Source organism: Gamsiella multidivaricata (genome assembly GCF_025024155.1).
Source record: "Gamsiella multidivaricata strain RSA 2152 chromosome Unknown BC939scaffold_73, whole genome shotgun sequence".
NCBI lineage: Eukaryota > Fungi > Mortierellomycota > Mortierellomycetes > Mortierellales > Mortierellaceae > Gamsiella > Gamsiella multidivaricata.
The window spans coordinates 17,250-35,492 of record NW_026251781.1 but is presented as its reverse complement, the minus strand read 5'-3'; the positions used below and the strand labels follow the sequence as shown (position 1 = coordinate 35,492).

The 18,243-nt window shown below is 48.1% G+C and overlaps 5 protein-coding genes across 5 annotated transcripts; 1 reads left to right on the top strand and 4 right to left on the bottom strand.

Annotated features, from left to right (window-relative positions):
* Position 1: 1 nt before the first annotated feature.
* BC939DRAFT_462682 (uncharacterized protein) lies at positions 2–1,894 on the bottom strand. The gene has a single exon (XM_051557159.1). The coding sequence runs from the start codon at positions 1,618–1,620 to the stop codon at positions 178–180; it is 1,443 nt and encodes a 480-aa protein (XP_051408496.1). The 5' UTR covers positions 1,621–1,894; the 3' UTR covers positions 2–177.
* BC939DRAFT_290870 (uncharacterized protein) lies at positions 1,708–3,546 on the bottom strand. The gene is made up of 3 exons (XM_051551290.1): positions 2,295–3,546; positions 2,157–2,212; positions 1,708–2,048 (listed from the first exon to the last, which is right to left on the bottom strand). The coding sequence occupies exons 1-3, from the start codon at positions 3,258–3,260 to the stop codon at positions 1,796–1,798; spliced, it is 1,275 nt and encodes a 424-aa protein (XP_051408495.1). The 5' UTR covers positions 3,261–3,546; the 3' UTR covers positions 1,708–1,795.
* A 975-nt stretch (positions 3,547–4,521) lies between these two features.
* BC939DRAFT_480284 (uncharacterized protein) lies at positions 4,522–6,095 on the top strand (the record flags this gene model as incomplete). The annotated part of the gene is made up of 3 exons (XM_051558925.1): positions 4,522–4,585; positions 4,872–5,014; positions 5,946–6,095. 3 exons carry the CDS (start codon positions 4,522–4,524, stop codon positions 6,093–6,095), a joined length of 357 nt encoding a protein of 118 aa, XP_051408494.1.
* A 1,345-nt stretch (positions 6,096–7,440) lies between these two features.
* On the bottom strand, positions 7,441–9,475 carry BC939DRAFT_522088 (uncharacterized protein; the record flags this gene model as incomplete). Its single annotated transcript, XM_051561224.1, has 5 exons — positions 7,441–8,134; positions 8,214–8,517; positions 8,571–8,708; positions 9,041–9,095; positions 9,182–9,475. The coding sequence occupies 5 exons, from the start codon at positions 9,473–9,475 to the stop codon at positions 7,441–7,443; spliced, it is 1,485 nt and encodes a 494-aa protein (XP_051408493.1).
* Positions 9,476–12,425: 2,950 nt separating this feature from the next.
* On the bottom strand, positions 12,426–14,806 carry BC939DRAFT_290830 (uncharacterized protein). The gene is made up of 2 exons (XM_051551289.1): positions 14,243–14,806; positions 12,426–14,135 (listed from the first exon to the last, which is right to left on the bottom strand). The coding sequence occupies exons 1-2, from the start codon at positions 14,440–14,442 to the stop codon at positions 12,548–12,550; spliced, it is 1,788 nt and encodes a 595-aa protein (XP_051408492.1). The 5' UTR covers positions 14,443–14,806; the 3' UTR covers positions 12,426–12,547.
* Between the last annotated feature and the right edge of the window lie 3,437 nt (positions 14,807–18,243).

The window sequence follows — 18,243 nt, the reverse complement described above, 5'->3', positions numbered from 1 at the left end:
TCGTTGATATTGTTAAGTGTAAAGCGCGACAACAATAGTTGTAGGATCAAGGACCTGGCATTAAAGTGCGCCAAGGGCCGTCTTTATTCGTCTTTTCTTTACTTTTGCACTCGATCATTCGCTGTTCATGTATCGTCCACCTGCAACTCTCTCGTCGAAAACAATTCCTGCCCATCTTCATCCCCAGAACAACCGCTTCTTGGCCATGTTGAACACTGCCGAGATCACGCTCCCAGATCCTCCTGTCTGTTGTCCATTCGCACCTCCAGCTCCCGATGCTGCTGTGGCTCCCGTTGCTGGTGAAGTTGTCTTCACCGCCGCATTAGCAGATGTTGATCCTAATTGCGAGGCCCTCGCCAATGGCACGCCCCAGGAATCCACCAGTGCTGGATCATCGATCAGCAGTGAAGTCCTATCCCGTCCCATGCCAAACTGGCTGAGTGGCACATTATTTCCCTGGCCTGCGGATGTCGATGCAGGTGCTGAGGAGGTGGAGGACCTTGGTGTGAACAAACTGGACGAGAGGCGCTGTCGCTTCTGGTAATGCACTGGTGATGATGAATCCGGGCCCGCACTGCTTGCATCCGCCGCATCGACAAGCACGCCCCTGGATGACGCAAACAATGTCGAATCCGAAGCGCTTGAAGCTCCCAGATGTGGACGTCTCAGAGACAGATGATGATGCTGCGGTCCAAACAATGTCTCCTGCATTTGCTGTTGCGGTTGGTGATGGTGCTGTTGTAGCCCTGAATCGAATCCTGACCCAGTAACTCCCGCATTTCCAGAAAACCCTCTCGATTCACTACTGCTGAAAAGTGGCCGGAATCCCACAGATGTGGTGTCGATAGCTTGTGGCTCTGAAAGGATACCACCATCGACCATACTGTGCTTCGCATCCTGATCCTGTGCATGCTGCTGATCCTTGGACGTCGATCCCAGAAAGTCATTTTTCTCGCGCTCGAATCCACGTCCCCGTGCCGATCGCACCAGGGATCCACCCGAGGTTAGACTGCGGCCCAGAATGTATGCCATATCCTCATCCTCCTGGTCGGCTGAAGATTTCCTCGTCGAGGCACCAAAAGCGCTGTCACCCAGTGTCGTCGTCCCAGAATAGGCCATAGTTGACGATAATGGTGATGATGTAGACGACCCAACAGAAGCTCCTCCTTGACTCCACGACTCATACAGACTAGCATGCCTTGCCTTCGTCGCTCCAATCTGTGATGTCCGGCTCTGCGACAGTGTCTCCAGACCCACACCTTGAGTTCTCATCATCAGCAGCATGTCGACGCCAGCCTCGACTTCTCTCGCCTCCGTTTCCGTCAAGTCGTTCGTGATGCTCTTCCAATTGAACGCTCCCTGTTCTCCATCAGTGCTCGTGTCCATATCCATACTCGGTGACGAAAATGACGAGGGTCTCGCGGTTGAGAACGACCTGCATGGGTGCACGCCCACAATAATCTTGCCCACGGCCTTCAAATTCCGGCTCGTGGCATTTCGCGCTGCCCAGGGCGCTGCGTACTGGATCTTGAGCCAATTGAACGACTCTGACGCAGAGCGTCCATAAAATCCAGTCTCGAATCGGACCACCGTGCCAAATGACCGGAACTGATTCAGCATATAGGAGGACGCCTCGGGCGAAAACCCATACGTGATGATCGAGTCGTAATTGTTGACAGTTGCCGATGAGGTTTGCTCGGTTCCGGATAACGAATTCCCAAGGTGATCAGTCTCTGTATTGGATCTATAGCGAGAGATAAAAAGCAAGATAATAGAGAGAGGACAAATGAGAATTTCATGTCAGATGGGTAATGTCGACATCATGCGCGTCAGCTCGCTTTTGCCAAATACAGGTTGTATGCAGTACTTGCCTGGTATCCTGATTAGGTGCCAAAAACGATGATAGCATTGATGTAGGCCGCGAATAGTATTTTTCTTTATTGGCGATGTCGTAAAGGGTATCGGCAGGCGGGGCATCCTCTCCAATCAAATGTGGTGCCAAACGTGAATGTCCCTCACTGCTTGGTTCTGTTTGCTGAAAACGATCACTACGAGGAAAAAAAAAAGAGAGAAATTGGTATCGATTAGATTAATGTTACAGAATAGGGCTCAGCACCGAGCGTAACATCCATAACACGCCTAGGCTGTTTCCTTACTTATCCCATCCGGATCTTCCACTGGTTCCTTCCACAAACGACTCTAATTTCGCGCTCTATTTGAGCGTATGAAATGTCAGCATATTGCAGTTGTTCCCCAATGCATCACACAACACAATCAAAATTACGATGAGCTACCTTTGATGCAGACGGAGTGCTAAGCAGGATGGCCGGCATATAGCGTTCCTTCTCCTTGTCCTGTTCATCCTCGTCCCTTGCGGTCTTGCCAAGCGTGTTCGACATCTTGTTCGATTGCCTTAACCCGCTGCCATCCAGACTCAAATAAAACGAGGACCCAGTAGCCGCTCCTGGGCCGGATATGCTACCCGTCCTCATCGAAGATGACGCCATCTGGTTCTGCATTTTTGGAGAGTTGTATGGCTGTGTTGTCTGATTCGTTCCTGAGACAGAACCCAAGGCTGGACCCAAGCTGCCGTTCAATGACGGTGTCACTGCTGCAGCTCTATGGCTCAGAATATCGATCTTGTCGTCCTTGAGTGCCGATTGCAAGTTCGCCAAACTACTGCTGCCATTCGAGAGATGGCCCGTTGAGAAAAAGGGACTCGCCCCACCGCTCTGACTAAAGACCGAAGGCGTCGTCGGCCGAGGTGTGTTCAATTCTGGAGCCACAGACGAAAAGCGGACCGACGCATTTCGCTTCTGTAGATCATCCTTGCTAAGCTCTGGACGGTCATTCCTCAAGATGCCCCTCGATCCTGGTGACGATACTGCAAAAGTTGACTCTAAAGTACCCGACCGCACGCTCGTTTCATTTTGACCAACTCCTGCGCCATTATCAGGAACGGGCTCCTGCACACGAGTCGACTGGCTTAATAGGTGTCCTGGAATTGTCGATTGTGGTGTCGTCCTTGGCAGGTCGTATCCTAATGGGCCTGAACTGTACCCCGGGGCAAGCACGGCGCTTGGACTTGACCAGTGAGGACCCGAATCCGTCTGCGATGACCGGTGAGGCGAGTCGTATAGGCCGCTCAGATCATTGCTTCTCCGTGCTTCCTCCTCGAGAGCCAGCTGCTTGGCGATATAGGTCGAGGGCACATAATCGGCTTTTTTAGTGGATGAGCCAGAGGCATTGAAAGTAAACATTCTCTCACTCTGCCGCTGTAACTCGTTTGCTGACGGTCCTGGATTAGAAGTGTGTTCCTCTGCTGGTCTTCAAGTTGTGATGAGGCTTTTGCTGGGTTGAGAAGTGATGACCAGCGTGGTGAATGACGTGTGTGTGCGCGTGTGCCTGGCTCCCGTTACTGTCGCGTCGATCGATGGAATCACTCGAGTGGAGGATCGGTGGATGGTAATCTAATACAAACAGAGTATAAGGATACGTAGACGGGGTCGCGTAGAAGTTCGATCGATCAGATCCCGGTCAAGGAAGGGTTTGTGTTGCGCGTCTAATGATTCCTGTGGAGGCATGATGTCTTGGTTACAGCAAAAATGAAAAAAAAAAGATAAAAATGGATCAGATACCTTGGATGAGAGAAAGATATGCGGCCGTGACAGAATGAATGGTCTGCAGGCAGACGACGGAAGCAGACGAGAGAGAGAGGGTGTGTGTGTAGAAAAGGCGGAGGTGGGATGAGGAAGATGTGAAGGTGGAGCGGAGGAGATCAGAGCAGACAAATTTTTTTGGTTCTTGGCCTTACTGCAGATTCATTTCACACTCAGATTACATATCTGTCGACTGTATGGCCCTCGTTTCCGTGCTTGATGCCAGATGAAGCTGAGAGCAACGGCAACGGCCATGAATACAAATGATGCTGTTCACTGTCGGGTCTCCAGCAACATGGCAACATCCTCGCAGTCAGTGTGAGATCGCTTTGCCAGTATATTGATCACAATGCGCGCCTTACTGTGCTCTTGATGCAGTGATCCTTATCAAAGGCTCCTCTCAAAACTAGGGTGTGTACTCGTTCTGCCACCGTAAAAGCACCACAGCCAAGGCGAATCGGTTCTACAAGGACGACAGACTCTCGCTCTTAGTTCAAATTTGGACTAAGCAAATCCACAGCAAACAGTGTTTCGGCAGGTTCGTTGAAGCCGCTGCCGATATAGTGATCGAACAAGGACGGACAGAACTGATACAGCTATCGAAGATCCAGAGCTGCGACATCCGGTCAATGCCATTCAAATTGACAAGGTCGAACATTTTAAGTAGGCTTTCATTCGAAATATCTGGACCTCTGATTCTTCGCGTCCTGACCGGGCTCGGAACCACCAACTCTTCAAGGAATCATCTTCCACGATTAAAATGATGTGCGTTATTTTACTAGTTTCAAAGTGCCAGAAGTCAAATCATTTCCAAATCATGATGGGCCTGTCCTTGTACAGCGCTGGGTGTCCAAGCGGAATAATGGACGCTCTGTCTCAAGCTGGACTATCCATGTCGCGCTCGTCTGCTCAAAATGCGCTGAAAAGTGTGTATAGCAGGGAGATGGTGTGTATAATGCGCACCGCACCTCCAACTTGCGAACACGGATCCTAGCCATCTTCTCACTGGCCCTTTATTTTCCTAGTAACTTTTGCACGAGCGTCCTAAAGTCCTGAACCTTCTTCCTAATCAAGACGATACTTGGTTCTCATTTCTTATCGCCTCCCCGAGCATCCTAGGCTCCTTCCTTTACTTCAGCTCCTTTATGCTATTCGTGTAAATGGCCATTAGCACTATTACCTTTTCTGCACGTCACTGATTCTCCTCAATAGATCCGCTCAAAAGCACGCCTCCTATATCGCCGTGCACCTATCAAAAGTATGGGCTCGTCAATCCCAATAGTAGGCACAACGCCCGTTACCATGGCCACAAGAGTATCAGTTTCGAAAACAGATACGAAGAGAACATTGTTATGGTAAGGGTTGATCGCGACCTAAGACGCGACATGTTGCTCCTATGTCCCCGTCAAGACTGCCTCCGCAAGTCTATTATACTATCAGACCCCCAGGCCCACTTTCATACATGTGCTTAGATCAACGAGTGACACCCAAGGCGAAAGCCCAGGACATACTCCAAATCCGACTTCAAAGGCAGGAGTACATTGTCCTCCGCACCTGCAGCTGACTCTTCGACTCTTCGACATTCAGGACCCGCATACGGGCCGCCGCTGCCACTGTCGCCGTCGCCTGTGCCAGCCCCTCTGCTGGGGTTATCAAGAACAAGAAGCAAATACGGCCTAAACCATATGTGGCACCCCCCACGGGGAGTTTGGCGTCAACAGAGGCCATCGCAAGTCCAGTAACTCCGCTTGCCGCTGCCGAATCGACGCTTTATGTCCCAGTTCCTCAAGAGCACGTTACTTCCATAAACAACTTGCTCGTGAACATGGACAACCGTTTAGGTGTAATCGAGGGCAGAGCTTGAAGAGCATCGGGAGCCGCATGGGAAATATCGAGTAGCGGGTGAGACATATCGAGAAGCACGTGGAATCGATGCATCCGCGTTTGAAAGGCGTCAGTAGTACATTACGACGGATCCAGTGTCCAAGAAGACCAACGACTGAACGAGCGCGCCATGTCCATCATAGCCGCAGCTCTCAGAGGTATGGAGTCGTTAACAAGACGGGCTACTGCACACCTCGGCGTAAACCCTGTGTCACCAGGGCCTCATGAAGTATAGGTCGGAACAAGCTATAGAACCTTCAGAGCGTCTTCTCCCAGGTAAAACGCACGTTGGCGTCCATAATAGATATCATCAGCATCCTATAAATTTGCGACATGAACTAATACCATTTTACTTTTGTTCCTGTGCTTTAGTTTCCGAAGCGGAAACTCGGGCTGGAGTAGGTGGGCGCCAGCATTGTCGGTTCACAGGAAGGCACCCAGGTTACGACCGAGTTACCAGAGGATTCAGAGCACGAAGACAGAATCAAAGTCGCTTTCATTGAGGCCATTCAGAACGAGCTAGAGGATCAGGTCGATGAAGATCAGGATTAGGACAAAGAGTGGGAATCGTAGCCATAGTCAACGATTGTGCAGATTGTAAAGAGCAAAAAATTACATAAAATGATCGCAGAAAGAGCGACAGCAAGGGCTAGAGTCAATGGTATCCTGCTGTACGCTCCATGCCAGTGAGCAAAGTCAATAGTCTAGTATCTACGGCATGGACTGTCTCTGTAGAATAATTGTTTCGAAAAAAAAAAAAAAAAAAAAAAAAAAAAAAAAAAAGCCATGGTTGATAAGAACGCGTATCTGTCAAAACTCGAAGCTGTGGTAGCGACAAACTGGAGTCTTGTAATGCTTGACGGGCGTGGCTTTAGACGACGCAGAGTTGTTTCTTGTTCAGTCCTGGCTCCGTCGATGGTCATGTTGGCCGTGCCAAGAATCGCAGCAATCTCCTCGAAGTATCCGTCCTTCAAAGGACTCCATTTGAAGACCATATAAATACCTTGAGGGGTCGCCATGCGAGTAAACTTATCGAAAAGTTTGCCAGCCATGGCGCCGTCCATCACACAACTTTCCCGCAAAAACAGACAGAGAGGCAGCAAACGGTCATTTTGGAACGTCTTTGATCTCCACTCCAGTAATTTCCTCCGCAAGTGCACATTCTCCTCTTCTGTGCGACGTGAGCCTCTGAAAGCAAATACAACTTGGTACGACTTGAGACACATACTTTGGAATAAACCGGCAGGGAGATGGTAAAGGTTGCATCACCTCGCGTTAGGTGCAGGCCAGTTGGAAAATATTCTGTTAATAATTTCGCATCAGCATGTCTCGATAGGTAAGTGTGCTTTGCATTTGGAGTTCCTATCATTTTTGTCTGTAGTCCTTCAACTTACTTTTACTCGAAATTCTATTCGCTGCCAATTGGTACGCGTCGCATTTACCGTAAGCTTATTTTGGTTAAAATTTTGTCGACGCGTAGGAACTTTATTGAGCAACATATCCACAAAACAGCAACAGCAAATTGTCCGGCATTATCAAGGATGTAGGATCTTTGTTGAAAAGAAAACCATCTGCTCTCTACTACTTAAACAGATTTGTCAAAGTACTGATCAGAAATTCAATATTATGAAGAAGAAAAGTTTACAGCATTCAGGACATAAAGAATTTGATGCTTGATTCATAGCACACTAACACACCAGTACAAGAGAACGTCTAAAATCAACGCAAATTTTATGAAAATCCGGGTAAATATGAAGCGAGTGAAAGGCATGCTATAAAAATAAAGTAAAATAAAACACGCAATAAAGAGAATATGAAAGAGCATGAGAATACATATAAAATATAAAAGATATGGTAAAGAGAAGTAAAAATACAATGGCATGTTCAATATTAAGAACTACTGAACGTAGGTCTTCTTGAAGGGAGGCGTGTTCGTCGTTGGCTCGAACTTCCGGACAGCGCGGGCGAGGATCATTTTTTCCTTGGCTGTGAGGAAAGTAAGGGATTTTCGCTGCTCAATCTCTTGCGCCACCGCGTGCACAAATCGAAGGGAGCTTTTGCAACAGGAGCCAAATTTTCTTACGAACGCATCCTTTCTGCAGGGAATGGTGCAAGATTCCACCTCCCACAAACGGAACGAGCCCCGAAAATCAAACTTCATAAACAGGAGTGTCTCTCCGAAAAACTGAACCCCGAAGAGCGACAAATCTCCATGGGGGCGCTGCTTCCGATCCACAATCTGCCTGCAGATACTTTCCCAGGAGTCCTTCAGGCTCCGGCCCAGCTTCCACTTATCTTCATGTAGCTTCCTCTTGTCGTCCTCGTAAGGGGCTGAACATTCTCCAAGGAAAATCTGATTTCCCTCTGTGTCCTCCGCTGTTAAATCCGCACGTCTGCACTTCTCCATCTTCTCCGAGTAATCTTTGGAGCCGTTCTTGCGCTCCCCATTGCCTGCGATGGCAATTTCGCTTATTCGGGACTCGATAACAAAGGGGTTTAGTGCGCCACGGACGAAGGGACAGACAAGATCGAATGTGCCTTGTTTCTCTTCGATGTCAGGCACTATGTCGTGGCGAGGGAAGTAGTTTGCACTAAAAGAAATAAACTTATATCAGTAACGACGCCAAACGACTTCCTACTATTTTTTTATGGTACAAACTCGTCACTTACAAAGAGGACAAAGCACCTTGCACGAATCTGCGCACGGGAGTATTCGGCGCGAGGTTACACAGCTTATTCATGAAGTCATCAAAGTCATATTCAGAATCGTCTTTCAACAACTGCTTGAGCTCGTGGAGCTCTGGGAAGTCCTCAGTTATCTCTGGAAAATCTTTCATTGCGACGTCAAACTCTTCCTGTGCAAGGGATTCGGAAACCTGGAACCGGTCGTAAAATCCATGATTCCATCTTTCGACAGATCCATGAAGCCGCTTCTTTTGCGAAATTCCTTCAACCGCGGCACAAGCTCCTCCCACTGAGTTCGCTGGTTAAGAAGAGCATAGTGGGTGCTAAGAGATGGCTGGGTACCTTCTTGGGCTTCCGTGGATGGTCCCGGTGGGAGTACAGCCCTCGACCGGCTATCATGGACGCTGTCAGCGATGTGTGCCTGCTCAAGAGGCACAGGGGTTGGCGAACCGGGACGGCGTACAAATCTGGGCACTGCCGCTAAAAAATAAGTAAAAAAAAGATATGAAAGATATGTCAGGTATTGGGGGTTGTCTAACAAGTGAACGATTTCAACAATCGACCCGAGACAAATGCTCGCAAATCTCTCACCAGCAGAAGAAGAGACGAATGGGGACGAGAAAGAAGATGTCGCGATTGACGAAGACGACGATATCTCAGGGCCTGTGAACAGAAGATCGTGCAAGTCTATTAATAAGGTGTTCCTCTGTCGCATGTTCATACCGGCTGTGCTAGCACAAATGCAGCCCCAGTTGCTACTATACCCTTTGCGGTCGAGCACGTCGACGCGACTTTCTTAGTCAGGTTCTTACTGACAATCTCGCCTCTCTCCATTACATCGCTCTCAATGGAAGAAATATGCTCGGACTAACCAGAGGAAAAAGTGGTAGGATAAGTGCCATGCAACTTTAACACTGGGTGCCTGGTGCATTAAACAATGTGCTTTGACATACCAGGCGCGCTTCTCTGTCTTCTGCAGCTTTCAAGTCGCTCCAGAACTTGTCTCTTTCCCTTTTCCCACTGGACCAATCTGCGACCATGTTACGAAGCGCCTGTGGCTCACAAGTTGATAGAGCGTGCTTATAAAGTTCTTTGTACCGATGGGAGGCTAGCTGCCGCTCGTCGGACTTGAACTTCATAAATCTGAAAAAGCGAAGAGCAGTGAATTCCTCAACAGGAACATCTTCAAAGAACGCGGCGAGTTGTGGGGTGGTTGAGGGTGCAGGTATGAACGTTTTGCTGACCATAACTAGGGTGTGGAGTGGAGGCAAAAGCTAATCAAGGTAATTTAGCTGTGCAATTGTGGGACTGTGAAGTTTATTTTAGTTTTGGTGATGATGCACATGGAACTTCATTCATCAACAACGCGCATCACGACCATCGCAACGGCTCCTTTCACTCCAATCTTGCTCCTCTACTCGACGAAGCATCCGGTTAAAGACTCTCTAAGGTCAGTCGCGGATGTTTTTCTACGCCTTACGTATTCAGCTTGGGATCAGCTGCGACGCGTCTCACCTAAGCTGCGGCTGGTCTCGCAGTGGAGGGTGTCATTCCGTCAGGTATATTGATGGCGCATCCTTCCCATGGCCATATGGTGCCGGAAAGTTTGCCAGCCCAATAAAGTGGTTCCTTTCAACCTTGACTGGCATCCTGAGCTGGCTACTTGCTCTTGATGCGTAGGTCATTATCTCCTTGCTCAGACGCCCTTGTTCAGACCTTTGGGAAGAGAGCTTGGACGATAAAGCGCTGGATTGAACTGCGTCTCTCCAGACTTCGGCGTCCCTTAGCAATGTTCGATGCGATGCGTCTCACCTAAGCTGCGGCTGGTCTCGCAGTGGAGGGTATCATTCCGTCAGGTATATTGATGGCGCATCCTTTCCGTGGCCATATGGTGCCGGAAAGTTTGCCAGCCCAATAAAGTGGCTCCTTTCAGCCCTGACTGGCATCCTGAGCTGGCTACTTGCTCTTGATGCGTAGGTCATTATCTCCTTACTCAGACGCCCTTGTTCAGACCCTTGGGAAGAGAGCTTGGACGATAAAGCGCTGGATTGAACTGCGTCTCTCCGGACTTCATCGTGACATTGGCTGATATGAAGAGCATATGGTATCTCTACACCGTTATGGAGTGCTGCAGGTTCTTATTTTTTGCCGTTACTAATTATTCATGTTGAGTCGAAAGTACAAGATTGTTCCTGGATTGCTTAGGCAGCTTCTTGTCGGCCGAAGTATTAGCAGGATATCAAGCACAGAACAAGGCGATAGATCATGGCAGGCCAGTCATTCAGCTTTTCGATCTTGATGCTTTTATAAAGACAAGAAGGATCCCAACCTTACGAGGACTTTGCCAATTGAACACCACGCAACACACCAAAGCGCGTATCGCTCTGGCGGGATCTCCTTGTATGTATAACTTCAAATTGCACGATACTTCTGTCGGTGAAGATCCCCAAATAAACACTCTCAACTGTGCTATCGGTATCCTTTTTTTTCAGTACTCATCTCTGATCATACAATGTCATGTATTTGAAGAGCCTATGATCCGACTATGGAATGGAGCGTACGCAAAACCCAACGAACCCTATCATCCTTATTTCTGCTTGCCTTTCATACTCACATCCACATCCAATGTTGTACTGATATGCTTCGCCCAGTCAAAATGTTGGAACCAGTTTTGGCCGCATACAATTCAACAGCTCGTGCTATTAAGACTAGAACTGTAAGCCTTTGTTTTCCATTTCGCCGCGTCAAGGGGAAAATAGGGATGAAGCAAACACGCGCAGAACTCTCCGTGTAAACGAACTACAGAGAACTGGACTAGGATATTCTTTGACACAACATCAAGTACAGGGGTACAGGGTATAAGAGCTTCAGGAACAGCTTCTCAAGTCCCGTTCTTTCTTACAGGTCTTCTATAGCGTAGAAGCTATAAGAGAAGAGGGTTTACATCGTATCCCAGATCACATTGGACGTGATATTGCCCTCCAACAACGTGTACAACTTTCTCTCTGAATGTCGCTTGTCTCCGTTTGCTCCTTCGATGTACCTGGAGGGCCTTGATGCCCAAAAGTCAGCGCGAATTTGATCCGGAAATGAGATCCATAGCAATGCCATGCAGAATAATGACATGAATGCAACATAGGGTAGTTTTAGTAATATCCATCTGCGATAAGTCGAACACCGGATAGCAACGCTTTTAGACTAGCTAATGAAACTGAACCCGTAGGACCTGAATGCGACAGCAATATGCGTGTGAATCCGTGGACAAGCCTTAGATACCGCTTTCCTGCTCCAAAAGGCGCACACGCTTGAGCATCGAGCAGTCTCAATTGAACTTACAGTAGTGGGGATTAATGTTGTAGGATCTGCCTACGTAGCAAGACTTTGATGTCGATGTCTCTAGGCCCCATGATATTTTCCTAGAGGCAGCTAATGTGCAAAATGACAGTGCCCTACACAAAGCCAAAACTGCTTTATTACATTATTACAATTTCATTCTCTACAACACCTTCTCGAGAGTATCGTCAAAACTGACACGATTCGTAACATTGGCTCGGAAGGAACGTCTTGGCGGGCAAACTATCAAACTATCAAACTATCAAACTATCATGTTTTTGTTTTAGCTTTCATTGCCGTTGCATGTAATTTCTGCTCCACCAATAATGTCGTTGAAGCAAATTTTGGAGACTGGGGGTATAATTTCAATCTTAAGAAGCGTTCATTAAAAAAAAAAGCCAATTTGGTCCGCATGTTAACTTCATATCCATCTCGTAAAAAAAGTGCAACCACGTCGTTCCTAGTTTCTACGGATATTTTAAATTGTTCATTTCGAGAGTAGAGTTTCGAGAGTGGAGTGTTTGCATTTATTTGTTCTGAACTGATTCCACAAAATCAAATCTACATGAATGCTGGACAAATAAGCAACGCAACAAGAACACAGGCAAAAAGAGAGAGAGAGAGAAAGCAGAAGGAAGCTATGAGTATGAATGAGTATGAATGAGTATGAAGTATGAAAGAATATAACAAGATATGAAGAAATGTGAGGCAATATGTGACATATGAAGATGGTTGTGAACATAGTACAAGTCGGAAGGGGAGGGTAGGATCAAATACAATAGAATGAAAGATAGAAAAAAATACAGCAAAGGAAGGGGAAATGGGGGGGGGGGGGGAAAAAAATACACAGAGGAACCGGACCTCTGAAAGTTGGGTTGGGTTTGTACCAGCAGGCCCGTTCACTACGTCCTCTACTTTAGATACTGCTGGATCAGGGTCCCGATCTCCAAATGGGCTGGTGGATGAGCCATCGCCTGGGTCCAGCTTTACGGCTTGTGCTGCTCAACAGCAACCGCAGCCAGTGCAGCCGTCAATGTCGAAACCTGCGATCCATTGGGCGACTTTGGCGAGCTCGCGATGGTCGGTGAGAGCGACGAGGGCGTCATCAATCCTGCCAATCTGATAGGGGAATTTTTTGTGCCGTCAATAGTCGTCTGGATCGAGAGAGCAGGGCTGGGAAGAACTGCACGAGCGAGCAAAGGTGACGCCATGGGGGTCACTTCGGCCGAAAAGGGGTTCTGTACGCGGACAGGTCCAAGCACAGGACTGGCGTTAGGACTTGAATCGGGAGTATTTTCTACAACAGTGGATCCTGGACGGGCACTGTTATTGGCTGCTGAGGCAATGATTGCATTGATGGCGCTCATCATGATGCTGTCGCCTTTGACCGCAGCAATCGCAGCTGCGGCAGTGATGGCCGCCTGGCTGGCATTGCCTCCTTCCAAATTAGCAAATCCGGGGATGTTGGCGTAGAGTGCCGCAGCCAGGTTCGGGTGAGAATGCTCGATGTGGTACTTGAGGCCGTTGAGGTTCTTGTAGCACTTGCCGCAATCCATGAAGGTGCACCGGTAGGGCTTGACGTTGGACTTGTCGTCCTCGCCCGATCCAGGCATGGAGCAATGACCGTGCTGGTTGTGGTACTTGAGGCCATTGGGGTTCTTGTAGGCCTTGTCACACCCGCTGACAGTGCATCGATAGGGCTTGTCGGCACCGGCAGTTCCTGGTCGTCCAATGCTCTCCATCATGCTCACAATCTCGTCGCGCTTGCGGAGCAATTCCTCGACTGCGAGAAGATAGGTGGGGGATCCGACCTCGCCGCAGTTGGGCAACAACCCACGCTGGACTGCCTGCTCAAGGTAGCCGGTGACGGTGCTCATGAGCTCGTCCTGTGCACCCAAGGATACCAAAGAGCCCGCTTCGGTAGAATGAGCCTTGGATGAAGGCTGCAGATCACCCATGAGAGAGGCAGCGGTCAATGCGGCAGCAGCAGTTGGGTTGGTCGAGAAGGCCTTGGAGTGCAAAGTCGTCGCCTTCTTGGAGAGGGGGCTCTGGAGATCGAACGAGGACGAGAAGGCGGAGAGATCTCGCTTTTTGCAGAGTGGGTTCTGGGTGGCCTGGGCGGCTGTCCTCAAAATTGAATCGGGGAAAGCAGAGACAGCCTCGTCGGGGATGAGAGCAGACGAGTCCTCCGAATAGATATCGGATAATGAGACTCCGTTCGATTTCTTTTTGGCGCCAGCAAAGGAGATATTCTTCGTCAAGGCCGCGACGGTCGCTGCCGCTGCAGCATGTTTTGAGGAAGTCATCTGGGGGCTGTTGGGGGCAGAATCAGAGTGCGTGGACCAGCCATCGTCATCCGTGAAACCGCCGGCGATCAAGAGGTCGTCGTCCTCATCTTCCTCAAAGCGTACGTGTGCTTCTTCGTAGTGCTGCAAAAGCGCATGCAGATCACCGAGGGTGAGGCCGCAGCAGGAGAAGTTTTTGCAGTAATTGGTCTCCAGATCGCGCTCATAGACGTCTCCCCAATTTGGGGAGGAACTGTACGTGTCGAGCAGCGAACTGTTGTGGCCGAGGCTGCTGTAAGACGAAAAAGAAATACGCAATGACCGTCAGTAACAATGAACAAGGAGAAACCTGGCGACTTGACAACCTGCTAGCATTAGGTGGAGGGTGGTGCTTACTCTGTGAATTGGGGAGATTGTGAGTATGGGAAGGGAGCAAAGACGGAGGAGCGACGCAGCTGGGCCGAGTGGAAAGATCCGAAGGAGTGCGCGAGGGACTGTCTCCGGAGGGAGGAAGCACCGAAGGAGGATGCGGCCGAGTTCTGTCCGTTGGGGCCCTGGGTCGGGATGATGTTGATGCTGGGAACTGTAGCGGGCATGTTTTATGTGTGAGTGTATGTGAGGGCGAACGGGAAGTATGTGGAGGTGTGAAGCGGTGTGTGCAGTCTCAGCAGGAAGAGTGAAAAAGAGTTGGTAGTTCGGGGGAAAAGGAGCGGAGAAGCGGAGAAGTGGAACCAAGGCAAGGTAAAGGCAAAGTAAGGTAGAGTAAAGTAAAGCAAAAGCAGCGAAAGAGAGTGAGAGGCAAGAAGTGGACAAGAAGAGAGGGAAAGGAAGGAGAAGAGAAGAAGAGAGGTTTGCCATTCCACTTTTTGAAGGCGTTAGCATGCAAAGCTGATTCCACTGCAAAAAGCGTATGTGCAAATAAGAAGAAAAAAAGCACGGAGGAGGGCTGCCGCGAGAGAGACGAGCGAGATAGACGAGAGGAGAGCGGGCTTTGATCCCTTCCCCCCTGGAAACAAAGGGAACCTTACTCTTCTGCAATATATGACTATATAGATTTAATTGGGGATTCCATTCAATTGACACGTACACAAACACAAACAACACGCCCTTCTCGCACTCCCTTTTCCCTTTCTTTACGATGTGCCATACAAAAAAAAACCAAAGTCCGAACAAACCTTGCTTGCTGACCTTCACAAGGCTACAGTGGACTAAAGGCTAAAGGAAACTATATTGAGGCTCGCTCTATATACTCTCTCAGATACGAGATTTGATCAAAGGGGCGCCTCTGGCTGGATGAATGCTGCGATAAAAGTGATTAGAACCATTCTTCGTAACCTCCATCCTCAATTTACCAAATCTGCGTGAAGATCATCCTCTTCGCCGTCAGGCGAGGGAAAAGAACTAGCGTTTTTATTAGCGTGGTCAAACGGGATGGAAAACACTGAAGCAAAAGGTACACACACTCACTGTACTGTCATCATACTGCATGCTGCATAGGAATGGCAAGCCATAGCCCAAAGTGAAATACCCTAACATTCGTAAGAAGAGTCCGCTGGTCAAAAACATAGAAAACGAGAACGTGGTGTTCTTCTTTGTGAGGATAGAAAAACTTACCACGCGGTAATGATATCCGTGGTGTGCATGCAGGGATGTACGATGATGATCGGGTGGGATCAATCAGGTTTCTATACTTTCAGGGGAAGAAGTGGCGACCCCATGAGTGGGTCGAGGAAGGGTTCGCCCTCTATTTTTTTTGTATTCTCGGACGTGTTGCGTGTAGCGTGGCAATCAGGGTTATATTTTTTGATATTCTTTGACAAACACTAACCGTCATTAGTGTTCTTACATCCCATCTCAGCTCCAGACCGTAAACTCTAAGAAGGAGTACGAAACACAGAAAGTGGATAGTCCATCATCCACAAAGTAAGGCACACAAGAAACTAGACAGCGGACAAAAATTATGGAGTGATGAAAAGAGCAAAGGACGCAATTAACAGCTGCAGCTGCAGCTGCACTTGCTGTTGTTACTGATACTGATCCCGGAAGACAACTGCCCGTTAACGTGTACGAGCAAGTATCCAGCATGGATGTGCAAAAGTACATGACATCTAGGTGAGACATGATACCTTGGTTACAGCAATTGGCTAGCTATCTCTGCCTAGGCATTATCCGCCCATGTAGTTAGCGAATGAGAGGACTCGTTATCGGTCTCAGAAGTGCAGAAAACGTAGACTACTCCGTCCGCTCTTTCGGACCATTCCTATCGTGTGCTTTGATTGCATTCAGGCTGTTATCCCGACATAACATATTTCTGCAACACCTTGCATAAAGATAGAAACAATTCCAAGTAGTCGAGTGCATGATCTCGCCTCTCTCGCCTCCCTCTCTCGCGCGTCCTTTGCTTGATGATAGCGCTATTCTCCACGACATCTATCGCCATCTCACTTTTTTTTTTCAAAGAGAGTTTTTTTTAATCTGGAAGGAATAAGATTGGTTGGTCAGCCATCCACTCCCTCCCAGGGTTCACATCCTTTTTTGAAAAAGTATCTAGCGATAATCATTGGAGCAGAAGTAATTCTTCACCCTCCACCTCAGGAGTGCACAAAAAAAGGAGTGGACGAACAAATTGACCTTCCACCTTTCCTTTTGTTTGTAACACGGACAGATGCGCTCTCATCACCCTATCCATCGGCACGAGAGTGCGAGAAGAGTAGGAATCGAAGAGAAACGACGAAGGAGAGAGCAGGAGGGTTTATTGTCTTTGTGTGACCTGAAATCCATTCCCCTCTTTTCGCTGCTCTCTTCGTTGCTCTTTTGATTGCCCACCGCCAACCTGCATCTGTATCTGCATCTGCATCTGCATCAGAGCTTTCGCGATAAGTAGTCTAGTTCTCACACTATCCGTATTTCTGTACGCACGCACTTTTTTTTTTGCACGACACCACACCACCACATCACTACTCGCCATTACAGAGATGCATGCAGCATATGCAAAATCACAGTCAAATGCAGCGATCCATAGCTCTCAACATGCAGATACACACCCACCTACCCCCGCACGGCGTCCAATTCTCTGCTGCTTTGTTGTCGTTGATGGGATTCATCTAACACACAAACTCGCAGACATCTCTTTCTGTCTCTCGGTGTGATTTTTTTTTATATTTTGCTCGGAAAACCGGAATGATAGGATCGCTCGGACATTGTTGTTGAGACCGTCCCGTCCTCATATTTCCCCATATTATATCAAGCATCGACAATTGGCGGATCGTAGTGATAACAATCCGGCGAATAAATGCCATACGACTACACGACTACACGACTACTTTTTTACTCATCTTATTTTATCTTTTTTACAAAATCCAAGGTACCACTTCTACCCAAAATTCCATGGTGTCTCGCTATTTTGACGTTCTATTTCCATAGCCTCTCACGAATTTCCGAACCCCGAGAACTTTTGGGCGGAAAATAAACCCAAACGACTCTTTTTTTTTTTTTTAGTATTTGCCGTTAGAGAATGGAAATGAGCGGAGGAGGATGGGGGGGGGAGGGGGATGGGATAAGAATGAGATTTTGAAAGTAAGGTAAGTAAGGTAAGTAAGGTTCGGAACATACGTGGCAATGCATACACATATGCAGCAGCAGCTGTAGCATGTGAGCAAAAGCTGTAAGCCAGCCCCAGGTATAGTTTTTTACTTAATACGCTAAGAAGGTATAGGTCCACCATGCCATGCCTCGTTCTTCTAGAAAACACACACAAAAAAAAAAAGAGAGAGACTCTGTGGTCTAGGCGAGGCATCGGACCGGCAGCTCGACGGACGCATGCCTAAATTTCAATTATTGGGAAGTAGGGCAGGGGGGAAGAGGGAGGGAGGGATGGGAATATGCATACACGCCAAAGAGTACATTTAGCATGCAGTGATTTCTCTTTTTTCCCAACCAACAAAAACCCGAAACGCAAACGTTCAGCGAGCGGCTGGTTTCCCTCTCTCGTGTCTTCTATGTGTGTGTGTGTTATCAAGGAGTACAAGTTACAAATGTTAAAATGTTTCTACAGGAAACATTGCATTCAGGTTTGTGTCTGTGTGTTTTCTTTTGTAGCTCAACTCAAAAAAAAAAAAAAGATGCAGTGAGCCTCTTCCTATGCAGCTCTTGTTCCTTACTTTCTTCATACTCTGTAAAAACGCTCCTTCCCTCGCTTTTTTTTTTTTTTTTTTTTTTCTCGCGCTTAGTGTTTGATTGAAATGATGAGAGCGAAAAACCCTGAGTTTTTTTTTTTTTTTTTACGACTTGGGAACAACTCTCCCACCATACGATAAACACGCGTAAACTCTTTTCTTTTGTTCAGGGACCAATATTATCCCATTCGTTCTGTCAGGGTTCTTTTGCTTTGTGTCCAT

Coding starts and splice junctions, on each gene's coding strand:
- BC939DRAFT_290830 (XM_051551289.1), bottom strand. CDS start 14,442: ATGCCCGCTACAGTTCCCAGCATCAACATCATCCCGACCCAGGGCCCC. Junction 14,136..14,242: donor CAATCTCCCCAATTCACAGA/GTAAGCACCACC, acceptor GTCTTACAGCAG/CCTCGGCCACAACAGTTCGC.
- BC939DRAFT_462682 (XM_051557159.1), bottom strand. CDS start 1,620: ATGCTGAATCAGTTCCGGTCATTTGGCACGGTGGTCCGATTCGAGACT.
- BC939DRAFT_290870 (XM_051551290.1), bottom strand. CDS start 3,260: ATGTTTACTTTCAATGCCTCTGGCTCATCCACTAAAAAAGCCGATTAT. Junction 2,213..2,294: donor GCACTCCGTCTGCATCAAAG/GTAGCTCATCGT, acceptor ACGCTCAAATAG/AGCGCGAAATTAGAGTCGTT. Junction 2,049..2,156: donor GGAAGATCCGGATGGGATAA/GTAAGGAAACAG, acceptor TTTTCCTCGTAG/TGATCGTTTTCAGCAAACAG.